This window comes from Artemia franciscana, chromosome 7 (assembly GCF_032884065.1).
Source record: "Artemia franciscana chromosome 7, ASM3288406v1, whole genome shotgun sequence".
Taxonomy (NCBI): domain Eukaryota; kingdom Metazoa; phylum Arthropoda; class Branchiopoda; order Anostraca; family Artemiidae; genus Artemia; species Artemia franciscana.
Window position 1 is genome coordinate 62,824,530 of NC_088869.1, and position 18,319 is coordinate 62,842,848.

General features: G+C 37.0%; 1 protein-coding gene across 1 annotated transcript in view; it reads right to left on the bottom strand.

Moving 5' to 3' along the window:
- The window catches only part of LOC136029578 (baculoviral IAP repeat-containing protein 6-like), a gene marked incomplete in the record, with an annotated part of 362,481 nt that overhangs the window by 18,916 nt on the left and 325,246 nt on the right, over positions 1-18,319 (bottom strand). Inside the window, 1 exon segment of the mRNA XM_065708074.1 lies at positions 9,507-9,753. Coding sequence (XP_065564146.1) covers positions 9,507-9,753 — 247 coding nt within the window.

Here is an 18,319-nt window from a genome sequence, read left to right on the forward strand (position 1 = left end):
AAAACGAACAGAAATTACTCCATATATGAAAGGGACTTCTCTCCTCAACGCCCCGCTCTATACGCTAAAGTTTTTTTCTGTTTTAAAATGTAGGGTTAAGAGAAAGAGTTAAGAGATAGTTTAGCGTAAAGAGCGGGGCGTTGAGGAGGAAAAGCCCCTTTCATATACGGAGTAATTTCTGTTCGTTTTAAATTTTCATCTCGCTCCTTACTTTCATTTAAAAAAAAACTTGTTTTTTTTGTTTAATTTGAGAAAAAATCTACTTTCCCCAAGATTCACCTTAAAAGCTTTTAATGAGAAATTCCATCGATTTTGTTTTATCTGAATAATAACTTATTCAAATAATTATTCTATTTGAGGTAGCTAGACAATCCCGTCAGAATCCACAGGACTCTTTAGAGGGAAGTAATTGAGGGGTGAGGCATGTGTCGAGCTTCAATCACGGCCCTTCAAATCAGGGATTTTCAAACTTTTTCAGATTTGAAACATAAAAGGGAGTTTTAGTTTGTATAACATCAAATGCTACTATCACCCAAATGTGAAGAATGGATTTCCTCAAGGGGGATGGGGAAAATTTCCATTTGCCCGCATTATTAAAAAGTTGTACATTGTATTTGATAATAGGGAAAGTGAATAATCTAAACAACGAGTTTTTTATGGGTCAGCCCTACTGTCTGAAAATCTCAAATGTGGTTAGATATTCCATGGTAAAAATGATTATTTAAGAAACAAAGGTGACTTTCGACAAAAATCCTAGGACGTTTTGGGAAAACTCTTCTCATTTCTGTACTCCAGGGGATGACAAGAAAATATTCCCGATACGGTTTTAACGGCCTAGCGCACAATGAAAATTGGAGTAAGCTACCTAAAAGGCACAGAATTCTAACGTAAAAACTTACACAGTATTTTTTAGGAGGGTAAAGGCAATTAACGATAATAATAATAATAAAAAAAAAATTGGTAAATTGACCAAAACGTGCCAAGAAACTCCGGATATTTAAGGATTTCGGAGGGTCTGGGCCCAAAGCCCGCCCAGGCGTGCATGGCCGCACAAGGGTAATCCAAACTAATATGCAAGTAGGCATGATTACGATTACCGTCCATTGTACAAGCAAGGTTTTTACTGGAGTTCGAAAGTAGCCTACAGCGAAAAAGGCAAATGTTCTGATCTTTCATTATTTGGAAATGAGATAAGCATAGGATATTTTGAAAAAAAAATACAATTATTTCCAAACATCACGATAATCAATTAAATAAGCTGAAATAGCATGGATCGACTGATCAAGTGTGCTGTCTCGAAAGCTAATATTCCCTAAGAGTTCGATAAGTTGTTTTCTGAACGGTTTTGAAACAGTTATGATTTCGTAGGGTTTTAATGTTTAAGCGTAAAAGGACAATTTTTCTATTATTCGAAGGCTGAGGTTAAGCTTTATCCATATATTGATGTATTTTTTTTTTTTATCTTAATTTGAACAATAGGTTGAAAATAGGCGAAGAACATGCGAAAATGGGACATTTTTTAAAACAAGTTAAAATTATTCTGTAAGAAAGAGTCCAAGTAATACAATAGTTCTGGCTTGATGAATGGATAGATTTGGTAACTAATGAATTTAACGACATAGGTATCTTGTATTTTCAGTGCAAGCTACAAAGGTTTGTTACAGTATCCATGTTCCACAGGGAAAATAAACTTATAAGGCAACGAATTACAGACCTGTTCTAGAGAATAGCAGGAGCTATTCTCAGGAGCTATTCATACCGCAGGAGCATTCAGGGGTTGGGAGTCGTCAAAGGCCCAGTTGTGGAAGAACGAAGATCCTAGATTAAATTTTTATCTACAACGAGTATCAATACTATTCCTTGTTTATTTTTCCTATTCCTTTTGTTTCATGGCTGATTTCACTTTGGTTATTTATGTAATTTGTTTAGAGACAAGAAACAGAAATCCATTAATTTTGAGAGAGTTGATAAATATGCCATGAGGGTAACAATTAAATAAAAAAAAACTTCTTCTAACTTGAAGCAGACATTACAGATTAAGGGTTGCATATTGTGCATCAAAGGTAGTATGATTGTGCGCCTCTGGTCCTGCGGTGCACACAGATTAGAATAGTCACAATTTATTCATCAAACACTTTTTTAAATAATCATTGTTTTCAAAATGATTACGATTCAACGAAAACATTTTAATTACTTACACTTAGAAGGAGGTCAAAAGAATAGACTTTTTGATACACCCTGGCATAGCAAACATAATATTTTTTCAGATTTAATTGTTTCACATTTTACTCTTAGCTTCGGGTCCAGAAATAAGGTCGGTTTAAAAAGGGTGAGGATAAGGGGCTTCAAAATCATACCCCTCCCATAATCGAAACGTCAATATACTGTGTTCAGAGAACATTTCCCATATAGTTCCCGTTCTTTCGCATTTTTCCGTCCTAAATCCAAATTAGAACATTCTAACCCGTCAGAAGAGAATGTGCTAACAATAATGTATTTCTCTCTGGACTCCTTCCTCCCCCTTCAGATTAAAACAAAACAAACGACTGATCTAAAATAGTATACTGCGAAAGAAAACTCAAAGAAATTAAATCAAAGAAGTATTTAAGTTTTAGTTAATTATTCAATTAAATAATAAATTTTAATAAAATAAAAATTCATTAACTATTTAATTATTTAGCCGCATCTTCATATCTCACGAAGAGAACGAACTTCTTGCTTCATTATTAATATACCAATTATCTGATGAGGAAAATTATTTGGATTTCTGTCTGGAAGATATATTTAAATGTATTTTATTATGAAGTTTTTAAATGACACGTGACATATTAGTTGTTATTCTATAGTACTAATATTTTTTATCATTTTTGAGAATTATTCTTGATTTTCAAAGGTTTTTTAATCGAATTTCCTAGAATCGTCCCTCTTTTCCACCTTTCTTCTTTAGTTTACGTTGAAACGAAATTTCTATATACTAAAGTCTAGTTAATTTAGAACGGCAGGAATAGCTGTAGTATTAAGTTTAATAACAATGCGTAATTCTTAAGTTGTCTCTCTTTTTGAATGCCAAAAAGTACGTATAATTGAGTAAATGCAAATTAATAAAGAAAAAGAAAGGAAATTTGAAAGAAGTGCTCAGAAGTATGCAGAGATGCACAATCCAAAAGTCTGGTCCTTCAGTTTTTTTTTGTAAAGCCGTTCAATTCCAGGCCTTTTCCGTAACTTATTACAATTTTCAATACAGGACAGGCCCATAAAACCGTACTAGGAAAATTTATCTGTCATTCAAGGGAGTCCAGGTATGAGAAAAGATACGCTGAAAATATCCTTTAATTTTTGATAAAAGTCAATTACATTCCTGAAAATAAGTCTATTTCGTCCTGAAATATCTAACCATGTTTTAGACGTTCAGGCAGCATATTCGACAGATCAAAGTGATTTTTTTATTTACATTATTCACACTGACTATTATCAAATATAAGATAATACTTTTAAAAATGCAGGTAAATGGAAATTTGCCCCCCTCGCGGAAATCCATTTTTCCCATTTGAGTGATAGTACCTTTTGATGTCATACAAACTAAAACTTCTATTATGTTACAAATCAGGAAAGGTTGAAAATCCGTGACTAGAAGCTCTTAATGCATTATCCATCTTTTCATCTTTACATGTCTACCGCTCGCCAAATGGGGTAATCCCCCTCCTTTTAAAGCTACAATGTCGTCCCAGATTTTGATCAGGACAACCTCTTTTATTTATCTGATATACAATTACATGACAGACACATATGGTGAACATTATTTTTTTCAGCTTTGTTGGACTGAATTAAATTTTTGGATTACCATTTCAAAAGCATACCAACACAGAGAGCACGATTTAGGCTTCCGCAACATTTACGGTCCACGCTTGGGTTTCTGGAGTAGCAAATATCGAGAAATTTAGATGAATTTAATTGAAAACAAACTTCATGCTAGGATTACTAAACTTTTTTTCATATTGTTTACCCTTAGGCTTCCTTCCTTACTTAAATCATAAAAATCCCAAAATATCAGTGGAAGACACTGGCCCCCTTCCCCTATGTACATACCTATTCTGGACAATTACAAAGTAGAAAAATATTAAAGGATTTATTTGATGAAACTGTTTGATTCTAAAGCAAAACTCAGAGCAACAATAGTACTAATTGAAAAAAGAGTAGGAATATTTGGAAAAAACCTTTTATTTAAAACTTGAGCAATTGTATGAATCAGCGGGTCTCCAGTTCCACTGTAAGACCAATCCTATGTGTAAACTGTAATAAACTTTAAGCAACGATTTCTTGATATAATGAAAAGTGTGAAATGTGCATTTACTTTTGAACAGCTGTGCGCGTACTGTGACAGCCTTATGGTTCAAGCCACGGGAACCACGCCAGCAATATTTTACGGGTAAAGAGGGGTTTCCATAATATTAAAAAAATTTCTATTTTGTGTATACGTTTACCCTGCAACGGCATTGACACCTATCCACCCTCTCTGCCTTCCACTTTGGGCACTCTGGTATAACTCCACAGTTGATTCTGTTGTTTTCAATATTTTAAATACGAAACTCGGAGGGTTTTCTCATTTTTCTGTCGCCTGGTGTAAATTTCGGAGTGCCACGTGTGACGCCAAGTGCGACAAACTTCCCCCATGCGTGATGCACTTCCACTAGACGTTGCACACTTCTGCCGCGTCAGGCCTCCTTGCAACATGCATGGCACAATTCCGTCATGCGTGGTATGCGCAATATGGCGTACATAAATTTTGAAAGTGGGTGATCCCTTATGGACAAAATGAAACGAAAAAATAACTAAGGGGTAAGGGGATACATATGTCTTCATTCCTGCACTCGGTAAGTGAAAGCAGGGGGGAGGGATTTCTCATGAAGATTGTCTATAAACAAACCCTAGTAAAACCCAATTACCCAATCTCCCGTATTCAAAAGCTTTTCATGAAATTCCATTAAAACATGTCCGTTGATGTTTCTCGGGGGATCCATTCTCCTAATGTTTCCTAATGATCATCAACGAGTTTGAAATGACATTTCCACTTAAAAATATCATTTAATCCAACAGTACGTAGTAATGAACTTATACGAAGCAGCGACTCGAGCCAATAGTAACAGATAATTAAAAAAAACGATTAATGATAACAATATATAAAAATAAACTGCCTTTTTATGGTGATTCAAAGCATATAAAACTCATTAATTTTAAAATTTTTCATCAAAAGATCTGGGCATGAGAATATTTGTCCAGGTTTACAGGAAGCGGGAAAATACCTTCGAGAAGGAGAGTGATCTTAATGAAAATCACACCATAAAATTCAACATAACAGAAAACCGTATTACAGAGTAAAACTTCCCGTCCCCTTGAAAGAAATTACTATTTTAACGAGAAAAAACATAGGTTCTCGAAACCCATGAAGCTTTTCTTTTAACTGTTAGGACAACTCAAGACGCGTTCAAATTGTTGTAATATAAACCTCTAATATTTTTAGCGGTGCCAAGGCAACTGAGATTGGGAACATCATATGAAAATCCTCACTAAGATTTTAGAATTAAGTTGCGAGAGAAGACGGTGAATTCTATCAAGCGAAAATGACCAAGTGACATCGCTGTGATTTCCAGCTAGTAAGATGGAATGACAGAAAAAATCTTATATGATTTGTAAGAAAATTTCTAAAGAAAAAGGGCTCATTTGAATGTCCTTTTGCCGTCACTTTTTAATTTGAATTTGAATTTTGAGGATCCATTTCAACAGAGTATTTAATGTCACTTTTTAATTTGAAGTTGAATTTTGAGGACGGTGAATTTTACCGAGCAAAAAAGACCAAGCGTCGCCGTCTCTTGAAATGTTTGTTTGAAGACAAATTCTTTAAAATCTTCCAATAAAATTTCCATATATAAAAATATAGCTATCTTGTTTATATAAATATTTTAGGTACATCCTAAAAAAAGAACCAATAGTAAGCGTTTTAACAAGAAGCTTTTATCAAACAGTTCGTGGTAACGAACTGTAGTAAGGAGCGACCCGGCTCAATAGTAACCAAAACTCTAAAAAATGGAATTTTGATATCAATAGCTACGTCAAAAGAATCGCATTTTAAGGCTGATTTTAAATACATAAGTTTCATCAAGTTTAGTCTTACCCATCAAAAGTTACGAGCCTGAGAGAATTTGCATTATTTAAGAAAATATGGGGAAACACCCCCTAAAAGTCGTAGAATCTTGACGAAAATGACACCATCAGGTTCAGCGTATCAGAGAACCCTACTGTAGAAGTTTCAAGCTCCTATCTACAAAAATGTGGAATTTTGTATTTTTTGCCAGAAGACAAATCACGGGTGCGTGTTTACGCTAAAGTTTGACTCTTTGCCACAATTCTACTTTTTAAAACAATTAAAAACTTTAGCGCAAAGAGCGAGGGATTGCGGAGGGGACAACCCATTTCATATACGGAGTAATTTCTGTTCGTTTTAAGTTTTAATGTCGCTCCTTACTTTCAGCTAAAAAAATTAGTTTTTTTTTATTTAATTTATTTTAGGCTCGATTTTCCCGACCGAAGAAACCAAGTTTTCAATCTTGACTCGAACGGAAAAAATGGATATTACACTATATGAAAACGTATTTTTTTTAGCAGGTCATATAAAATCCGGCTACTAAAGCGAAATTCAACTCCTGTCAGAGTGTAGCTTCAGTTGCACATCGGTACAGATACACCTGTCAAACGTTTTTCTTCTTTGTTTGACTTAAATTACAATTCTGGATTATCACTTTGAAAATGTATTCATTTCAATAAAGTGTTTAATGTCACTTTTTAATTTCAAGCTCTGTAAACTTTGAAATACAGCTTTTTTATGCAAACTTTTGATTACGAAATTCTCATCCAACTATCAATGAGATATCTGTTTCATATCCAAATGAGAAAACAGTTGAAGAGCAATAAACTTATAATTGAATGAGTTCATTCATCCACTGAGTGAAGGAACAGAGCTTAACTTGGTCAAACTATAAACAAATGTCAATGAAAAAATGTCTTTGAAACACTATATTTCTCAAATATTTTCTCTTTTATTTTAAAAAGCAGCTTCAACTTGTAAAAATAAGAGTAAAGCTTACATACAGGAGCGAGGCTGACACATCTAGTGATTTATCTACCAATTAAATAAAAAAGAACAAGTTTTTTTTTAACTGACAACAAGGAGCAACAATAAAACAGAAAATTGTTCCGAGTATAAAGGGACTGTCTCTTCCTCAACGCTTCGCTTATTACGCTAAATTTGAATCTTTGTCGCAACTCTATTTTTCTAATCAATAAAAACTGTAGCGTAAAGAGCGAGGCGTTGGGAAGGGGACAGACCTTTCATAAACGGAATAATTTCTATTCGTTTTAAGTTTTTGAATTTGGCTCACCGTACATGAAAAATTAAACCAAATTTACATATCAATTTCGGCAGACTTGTTCCGTATTTGAAGGGTTGCCACCTCCTCAATACCTTGCTCTTTAAGTCAAAGCTGTTAGCACTTTTAAAAAAACTTCCAGTTCTAATTAAACAGCCCTCGTGTTACAGTAGACGCTCTTAAAAAATTGGGAAAAGCAGTCAAACTTTAGCGTAAAGAGCAAGATTTTGAGGATGGGGCAACCTTTCATATTTGGAATAATTTCCGTACGTTTTTCAACTAATCCCGGTGAATCTGGCTCCCTCTCTAATAAATATACCCCTTCCCCTCACGGAAAACTCCTCCGTGAAAATTTTATCCAACATAAGTCGCACCGTTCCCATCAAGTTCCCTTCAGACAGTTCCATCCTTGCTGAAAGTCCCCCTCCCTGTGAAAGTGGTTGCGGACAAGTCAGCCTTAAAAATTCTCCTTAGTATTTTTTCATCTGAATAAGAATTTAATCTCTAATCGCTTTCTCGATCACTTCAGAAAGGCCCCCTTTTTCGTGGAAATTGTTTCCCAGAAATCAAAACACGCAATAAAAGCCCCTGGATAATTCTCCCGGAACGTCTTCAGACAAAAATTTGGCAAAGAGAATGTAAGACAATTCCCCCTCCTCCCCTGAAAAAAAACAACCCTCCCCCCCAAAAATGTATATGCACTTCCCAATAACAAATTCTATATGTAAAGAATGGGCGAGTTTCATAACTTACAGGCCTCTCCCACCGGAATATGGGGGGTCATTTTACAAGTAAAGACATAATTTTTGATTTTTCAACTATACTGAACAAAATGGATACCTCAAAATTTTAATTAGATAATTATAAGGAAAAAAATGCGTTGGAAGGGGTCCAGTTGCCCTCTAATCTTTTTGATCACTTAAACAGGGCAACAGCACTTCTAATTTCCGTTCGAAAGCACCCCTCCTGATCTTCTAGGACCATTATTTCGATACAATCACCCCGAAAAAAAAAAAGAAACAAACAAATACGCATCTGTGATCTGTCTTCTGGCAAAAATAGCAAAATTTCATATTTTTGCATATAGGAGGTAGAGACTTCTACAGTGATATGCTGAATCTGACGGTAAGATTTTCATTAAGATATCTTTACTTTTAAGGAGTGTTTCCCCCCTTTTCAAAAATCAGGTAAATTTTCTCAGGCTCGTAACTTTTGATGAATAACACTAAACTGATACTAAACTCAAAGTTTTATTTTTTGAGTTTCGGTCACTATTTAGCCGGGTGGCTCCTTACTTACAGTTCGTTACCATGATCTGTTTGATATGTGTCTTCTTTTGAAGTGATTTTTAATGGATTTATGCTCAATCTTTTTCCTTACGGCCGAAAAAAACTTACTTAGACTTCCCAAGATAGCTGGCGTTTAAGGCAACAACGTTACCTTTGCATGACAACCTCTGTAGAGCTGAAGGTCTCCATAAGATGCTCCTGTCACTGTAACATCCTTATCTAGACATCGACTAAGCATCAATTTCTACTGTCAACGCGTTCTAATGCCAAGGGAACCCAGCACCAGATATCAAGGGGGAACCTATCATTACGGACTATGTGACCCCAATACCACCACCTACTTAAGATTTTTTGAACAATCAACGGTTGCTTCATTCTTTCACGCATGAAGGGGTTCTCGTAACAAATACTTTGTAATCGTAAGTCTATACAAAACTAAAGATTCTGTTTCCACCGATTAGACTTTCCATCTACAAGTGCTTCATTCACAAATATGTACTAGGCTAGACATGTCTTATCACTAATATTTTAAACTTTTTTGGCACAAACACGCCAATTGACATATAAGATTTCCCTTGTGGAGACGAGATATATTTTTGGGTTCAAAAGGAGATGCTAAACACAATTATGGAATTTAAAATTAAAAAAAGAAAAAATCTGACCGATCCCTGCATAGACATTTGCCTATATAACTTTTCGGTATTTATTAAACAATCAGTTTGATGAAGTCAAAGGTTAAAACAGCTTTATTTTAAAAAAAAATTGGTAGTTGTTAATTGCAAGGAAGAAAACTTACCTAGTAGCTCACTGAAATCTAGCTCTCCATTCGTGACATACTTTGGCACTGGCAGCTTAAATTTTTTCTTTGAAAGGGAGTCCGTAGAGTCTTTTTCGACAGGGGATGCTGGTTTCTGGAGTAGGGAAGAAGGCCCAGCAACTGGCTCAGGCTCGACAGGGGCTAATTCTTCAGGTATTATAATCTCTTTCAACTTGGAAGGACAAGGTAATTTTTCAAGCTCCTCCTTCAAACTAGCAAAACATTTCTGGAAAAATAAAAAATTAATTACATAAGACACACAGAAAATACATCCTTTTTCCGAAATCTCGAGACTTTTTCAATGACCTTCTATATTTTCACACAATCTAACTATTTTACACTTTTTTTAAATTTCTTTTTTTTTCAATAAAACTTTTCAAAATGTGTCCACGTTTTTATATAAAAGGAAAAACTAAAGAAGAGGAAAAAAAAACCCACTAACAAACGCCGGGAGTTATAAAAGATGGCTCAAATGTGGAAACCACTTTGGAGACGGGGTTATAGCCCCAAATCCGAAAAAAAATAAAGTTTTGCCTCAAAAATGTTTGTCTCCGTTCACAAAACCTGAAGCTATTTATAATCCCAGCTCCCAAAGCTCAATTTTCTCGGAAAACCGGATAATTTTCAGTTTGACCTAAAATTTCATCCATTTTCATTGCAAGTTCCCAGAACATGATGTGATACATTTTAAATGAACTGTTGAAACACATACCAATTTCAAAATTCAAATCGAGGCGTCAGGAAACTCGATTTTATTATGAGAAACTTTTTTTTGTGAGAAGCTAAACTAAACATAATGATCCCCTATACAGACATTCACCATTTCTTTCTACTCAGTTCAAGATACAAGGATATTTTTTTGCAAAAACTAGCTTTAAATGGAATTCACTACTTGCGGATATCCGTCCTAATGTACCGAATGTTGAAATCAACGAAATCACAAAAGGTCTTCTTTATTTACCTTTGTTTAAAACACAATTCTTACTCAAGATTAGAATACTGGAAGCTACAGTGATGACAGTGCTCAAGTATGGTTCAGAAACGGGGGCGCTCCGAAAGACGGAGAAAAATTTATTAGATATTTTCCAGAGAAATTGTATACGGATGTTAATGGGTAAGCATCTGACAGACCGTTTTTCAAACAGTAAACTGAACAAAAATGTGGTTTTATCCCACTTTTTAGGGCTGTAATGAGAGAAAGGGTGAGATAGCTAGGAGACGTTCTGTGGTTGAAGGATGATATATTGGCAAAGATTGTCCTTTTCGATCAACCATCTGGGGATAAACAAAAAGTAGGCCATTCCCGCAATGGGCGGGAGGAGGTCTTAGGAAAGGATTTAAGGGAGATTGCAAATTTTTGGCAGGGTTTAAATAGAGGGACTTTAAATAGATTGGGATTGGAACTCACAACAAACATAAGATTTGTTGTGCAGAGGTGTAAAATGTTATGGGGCAGAGGGAAGGACTGACCCTCAGACCCCAGTTCCCCCCAAGCTCAAATTTAGTTTATTGAAAAATCTTATCAAAAATAAGATGAGTCTGCATAATTCAAACATCCACAGAAACAGGTCAGTTTCCTTTAGTATATCTTTGCCTTTATGGTACTATATGGCTAATTTGTTAGTGTTCAATGTCATTTTCACTTGACTTGAGAAAATTAACAAAACCTTTTTGATTAGCAGAACTTTATCTGAAAACGAGCTAATACCCACAACAAACCTAATAATGACAATAAATCCGGACTGATAAACTTTTATAAAAGCTCATAAAAAAAGGAAATACACGTCTAAAACCAATTAAATTACATTCTATTTAACATAATTTCCTTCAAAGGAAATTTCATACTGTTTTTATATAACAAGGAAATCTGGATCCTCTTATCCCATGAAGCACCCTATCTTCCCGAATATCAACAACTGAACCTCTTAAATGAGAAAGCTGTCAGAAAAAGTGGCCCAAACCATAACACATCTCCCCAACTCTAAGACAGGTAGCCTTGGCTTCCGTACCTTCTACAAATCTCCAAAAATTCTTATCATAAATTGGCAAACATTACGCAAATGAGTTCATATCCCCGGGTAGTGGTATTCAAACTTCAGCCCAGGGACCTCTGGAGCTCCAAAAGGCTCTTGTAATGATGAAAAACAAAACAATTTTTTGTGTCAGATTACTTTTGCTTTTGGGGGGTAATACGCAGCCATCTTCATATGGTGCTCCTGAGTTTGCCAGGTTTTTAGTGTTTACTGGTAGGAAAAGATTTGGCCTCGGTCCCGAAATACAAGTAGGGATAATCAGATCTGACTGAGCCCGTAGCCTTTCTGTTGAACGGTACTGAACCCTTTACAAACTCCTATATCTGCAACCAGAAATAGCGGATGAAAAGTTGAAGCGAACCAGAAAGCGGAAGGCAAATACGTCAATGGATTCTTAATCAGTCGTCTATGTGGGGTCTTGGTTTAACATGAAGGGACCTGTTGCCACAGTGAATCTCTGGCTAAGCATTGAGGTAAGGGGCACAGGGGACGAGACTCGCCACCAAGAGAGGAGCCTGAATCTGAGCCCACCACTCAGGAGGCTTCCTCGTCAGATGTTGAATAATCTCGTGAGCACCCAATAAGCAATAGATGGCAGACAAGAGGAGCTGGCTGAGGGTTTGCGAGGAGGCTCCTCCGAAGGTTGCACCCTCATCCCAATCTAGAAGTAGTAATTTCACATGTAGGAGTCCTCGATTGGTGGTAGGAAAAATAGGTTAAGAGAAGCTTTTTATCGTTTACGATGAATAAAACTAGTGGTATTGAGTGTAGAGTCGCGGACCGAGGCTTCCATCAGAAGAAACCATGACCGTGGAAGAGGAGGGGCTGCTGCAAAGCGACAACAAATCCCTGGAAACGGTAATGGAACAAAGATTTCCAAGCCTGAAGTCAGCAATGACGGAGGGCTTGGAAAGTTCCGAGGGAGAGAGGAACGCAGCGGATACAAGCGTCCACTCTCACATAAAACCAACAAATGAGCCTGAGTCTGGGATAAGCCCGAAAGAGGCCCAAATCGATGATGGGGTAAAAAATCCCCGTAAATAAAACAGAACTAGCGGAAAAGAAGAGAAACCAGAAGGTAGAAGGTGGCTTGCTGGACGTAGCTAAAAGTAAGAGGTATCTTCATACCTAAACCAGGGAAAGAAGATTATACAAACCCCCGGTTACGTAAAATGACCCTTTCAACATTCTCTGAATGGGAATTGATGGAAGGATTTATACATTGGTACCTAATAAGTAACCCATATCAAAAACATGGTTTCAGAAAAACAAATGGCGTTTAAGGTAAAAATCTCAACAAAATCCAAGACATAGTAATTAGTGTGGCGAATTAAGCAGGCTTTTGACAGTATGGAATACGTGCTGGGCAAATTCTTCCAGAAACACAAGGGGCATTCCACTTTCGGAGAAGGAACAATGTCACTTTCGGAGCCATAAAGGTAACTATGGAAGAAGAAAGAATGGATCAATGAATTTGAAAATGAAACTCCCAGCTCAAAACTTGACAAGTAGTCTTGGACCTGAAGACAGTCAAATTATCCATAACTGATCATCACGGGGGGAGGGTTAGGCAGGGGAGTAAGTTCTCCATATACGTGAAATCTTGTATTAATAATTAACAGTTTGTTGAAAAATTTTAACAGCATTCTGGGTATAAACTGGCGCATGCTGTCAATTTAGCAGTCTTACTGAGAAGAAAATGTCTAAGCACCTTGCTTGAGATAAGACAGCATATGCTGAATGAAATTCAAATATGGCCGCAACAACACTGATTACGTTTAGCTCCACTTAAGAGCGAAATATTATTTACAAGAAGGAGAAAATCGCAGATTCTTTTTGCTCTAAAAATATTTGACCTTCTGATTTCCCTAAAAAAAACAGGAGAAATACCTTGGGGTCTTGTTGGACCATCAGTTCAGTCGGAAAGCTCAGTGTATAGAAGAAGCTCGAAAGCCACAGCTTCCTTTATCAAGTTCCAAAGAATGGTGGGAAACAAAAGGGCCCTACTTTCAAACAAAACTGCGTATCTATATAAGATATATTACGCTGATGATGTCGAATTCCTCTCTGACCGTGAACAAGCTCAAAAGATGCTAAATGATATTGTCGAATGGTAAAATCTGATCGGACTCGAAGTAAGCGTAGAGAAAACTAAATTCATGATTATAAATAATCCGACCCAAATATCTTTAAGCGTAAATTTAACTCAGCTAGGCAGGGATGAGTGTTTTACCTACCTAGGTTTCATACTTTGCACTGATGGCTCTTCTGACTTAGACATCCAGCAAAGAATACATAAGGCGCAGTTTACTTTTGCATCCCTTCAAAAATCCCTTTGGAATCAAAGAGAAATCTATATTCCGACTAAAAGTCAAATCTATGCGGCCATGGTCCGAACCATCCTACTCTATGGATGCGAAACTTTGTCCTTGAAGCTTCAACACAAGAGAACTCTAGCCGCCTTCGAACATGGATGCTTACGCCAAATACTTATAATTCGCCGGCAAGATCATATGTCTAACTCTGATATTCACCAACTCTCCAAGATTAGAAGAAATGTCGCTACCACCGCAAAAAGCACCGCTTAGAATGGCTAGGTCACGCCCTGCGGAGACCATCAGAATACCAGCCCCGTCAAGTCTTTCTAGCAAGTCTTTCTAGCAAGTCCTTCTAGTTGAGCCCTACGACTCTTGGAAGAACCCTCAAGGAGTCGGCCCAGTGGCTTTTGTTCGCAGAACAATAGGCAACAGATCTTGAAACCTGGTCCAAAGAGATCCAGGATGCCGGGCAAGGCGGAAACGCCTGACTCCCACCATAAGTACAAGTAAGTACCTAAATAAGACTGTAATCAGACCGATCCTATCAAATCGCACAGTGTGTAAATCGAGCGTGGGTTAGTTCAGGTAAAATCAAAAGCCCCATCATCCCTCTAATAAGGGTTAAAAGGCTAGCGCGCCTAATGATGACCTCAGGATATCATGAAACCATCACAAGATCCGTCATCCCTCTAATAAGGGTTAAAAGGCTGGCACACGCAATGGTAACCGCAGCATATCATGAAACGACCATTCATGGAGCTAATACAGGGACTTCAGCCCACAGAAAAGTTTCTGTGGCAGTAAAAAGTGCTTTCAGGTTGCAGATTAGTGTTCGATGAACAAATATAGAAGCAGATATGAAGCGGGTAAATTCAAAGCCACGCTGATATCTGCAACCCAATGACGTTTAAATGCAAGCAGTTGTGAATGGATAAAAAAGGATATTTTGTGGATGACTTAGGATAATATTATCACAGTAGTAGAACCCGAAAGGCAATTTTAGGTTGCCGTAAAGGACAGGAGAGAAATGAAGCAGGAGATACAGCTGCTCCACAAGAGTGAAGCGGTAATTTGCTTTATGGATGGTTCACAATTTGAAGAGAAATCGGGAGCTAGAATTGTAACATACCAAAATACACCCGGTTTGGATAAGAGATAATTAGTATTATCTGGGTATTCCCAGCAGAAATTTATAGAATAGAACAGCCAGGAAAAATACTGATACGAGAGCATTGTGCAGGAAGAAACATATGTATTCTAACGGACAACCAAGCCTTTCTTAAGGCTCTTCAGAACATAAAAAGTCGGCGAAGAAGTGCAACTAAATTGCTATGAACCAGAGAATAATCTAGCAATCAAAGGACACCAAACTACTCTGATGAGGGTCTCATGAAATTCTGGTTACGGAGGTAATGAGAAGCTAGATGAAGCAGCGAAGGCTGGGACATCACTTCCGTTTCTCAGGACCGCTGAAATCGGCAGTGAAGAGACGGAACAATAGAAGAATGAAGAAAAACTAGAATAGGAAGGTGAGATACAATAATACAAATGAAGTACTCCCAACATTTAATCCCATGCTGGCTGAAGATATACTAAGACTAAGAAGGTTGAAGATAAGAATGGTAACTGAACCCATAACGGGAATTAGAAATTTTGGGAAGTACCATGTCCGAGCTGAAAATGTGGATTCACCGTTATACCAAAATGCAAGATGGCCGTTGAAATAAGCAGGCATCTGATTAAAGACTGTCCGGATAGGAGAAGGCACCGGTAGGAGATATTTCATCTTTTGAATGTCCAGCTGGAAGGTATTGCGGGGGACTGAAGGATCCCACCGCTGGCAATGTTTATCGTGAGAGTAAAAAATCGTATTCTTTTAGGGTTCCCCTAGCCAATAATTAGTTTTTTTTAAACTTGTAGAGGCATTGAGCCTTTGAGGCCGGAGTCTCGGCCCAGAGGGGTCCATCTTTAAAATAATTAAGAACTGCAAAAAATCAATTCAACTTTTGAGAATCTAGGCTATTTTTTCCTCTCCACACTCCTTGGATAGACTTCTTAATTACGATCATATCCTTCATAAAACATTGTAGTTTTTCATTTTCCAAAGCTTTTATACAATCAATCGAGATAAAGGATTCGTTCAATAATGACATAGTAAATTTTCCCTCCATTCTTGATTAATCTAGTATATAATAATATGCCGTCTCTAAAAGCTTGATGATCCCTTAATTACATATAAACGGCTTATATAAGCCATGCCACAGTGAGCCGGGACATAATGAACCTCTTTATTACTCAAAAGTACATTATTCCATGAGGCTATTAAACCCACATCCCTGAGGTATTACCATTCATAAATAGATTTCTTTTCTCAGAGAATATTTGCTATTTCATCACGACTGATATGTATTATACCCGTTATAATTTTGCATAATTGTGTTGCAAGAGCAACACTTTGGTTTTGTCACGTTTTTTTTTCCTATGCCGCCGATCTCAGCTTATTCCTGGAAACTGGTAAGGGTCTAACCTGTGCGTTTTTTACAGAAAGTGTGGACCCCTGGTCGGATTGATGAATATGACATTAAATTTTGGAAAGCTCCACAGAACTCTTGCCTGGGGCCAAAAAGGATGGTTTTTGCTTGTCCACGAGCCAAAGCCTATGGTGTGCGAAGTGAAGTGGAGTTACATAGCATATGTCAGAGAAGAGTATCTGAAGTTGTGCAGCCAAGCTTTCGTTTCATCAAACCATGTTTCTGCTTTCGAGTGGAAAGCTCCGATCTAGCAGGCAAGCAGGCAGGCACCACTTTCAAATTGAAGATGAACTAAAATCTATAAGTGTTAAAATATATGCGGCAGCTACCCGGCCCCACAGCCAATATATCTTCTTTGAGTGAAAAATAGAAAATTTTACAGAAACTAAAATGTGGCATTTTCCCAGGGGTCCGAAAGCGCTGCCATCTATTATTACTACCCATTTCTGTTCGTGATTTCAGCTGAGTTTATCATTCGGTTTTTCGGACTTGGGATTGCGGTAGAGAAATGGTATCAGATGTGCCTAATAAACTTTAAAAGTTCTCTCCTTGCTAAAGAAATTGGAGCTAATCCTTTGCTCCTTTCTAAGTGGTGACGTTAGAAAGTTGGCCTACGGCAAAAAAATCAACTTTTGAACTAAAACATATGGAATTTTTTTTCCAACGGGAATCAATAGCTCTTGATGAGCTGATCCAAGCATATAACATCCATTTTTCGGTACAAGACATCCTTCATGAGGTATACCAGTTTGAAAGTTTCAAGGGGTTGACAACTTCAGTGGTAAGGTAAACAGTGAAACAAATCTAGGCTGATGCAAATTGTGAGACATATAGAGGACTTGTAAGCAGCAGTCGGCTGTTAGGTAATAATCACCTTCGGTAATGAGGGGTTAGCAACTTTTGCTAGTTGGTGTATCTATCATTTGTTTCCAGTGCATTTGATGGTAAAACCAATTTGGTTCCGGTGGTAAGACATGTATTGGACTTGGGTGTACCCATTTAGGCCTACTTGTTTCCGGTGAACTTGATGTCTATCACGGGAGAGGGACTTGTAAGTAAGAATCTGTTTACTTTGGGCTAGAAATTTGTGCATATTGGTGCACATTGTATTCGATCTCTTTAAATCTGACAGAATTAAGTGTTTACGCACCGGGTACAAACAATAACGTAAAACAATGAGGTAGTTTCGTAATAATTAGTGTCACCTATTATATTTTAATCCTGAAAAGTTACGGATAGCTTTATAATACCGACTAGATTATATAATAAGTTTTCATCCGTCACGATGTCTACGATAGAAAAGGACAAAGCTCAACTGGCTGCAAAGTCAATTTAGTCCCTTCTTTCGATATTATTTTGTAGTTGTTGTTTTTTCAATGCTGAGGAATAGCCTTTGGTCAGGTGATAACTGATAGCGTTCTTGCTTGAACATGCCGTTTTAAAACTTCGATAGGCTGACAACTTCATCATTTAACCGATAGTGAAGAAACAAGCACAAACGAGAATGTAAAACAATGAGATAGTTTCGTAATAATTAATAGAATGTCATCTATGGTATTTTGATCCTGAAAAGTTAGGGATAGCTTTATAATACCAACTAGATTACATAAGATATTGTTACGAGTTTTCATCCGTCACGATGTCTACGATTGACAAGGATATAGTTCAACTGGCTGCAAAGTCAATTTAGTCCCTTCTATACTATTTTGTTGTTGTTTTTTCTACGCTGAGGAATAGCATTTGATCATGTGATTACTGATTGATATCGAAGAAACAAAACCAAAGTGTTGCTCTTGCAACACTTTAGTCGGCGAAGCCGGATAAAGGTTGCCGCAACACTTCACGTTGCCCGGACAACGTAGGTCTAGTTACATTTTTATTCGTCAAGATTTCAAATCACATAATCCTTC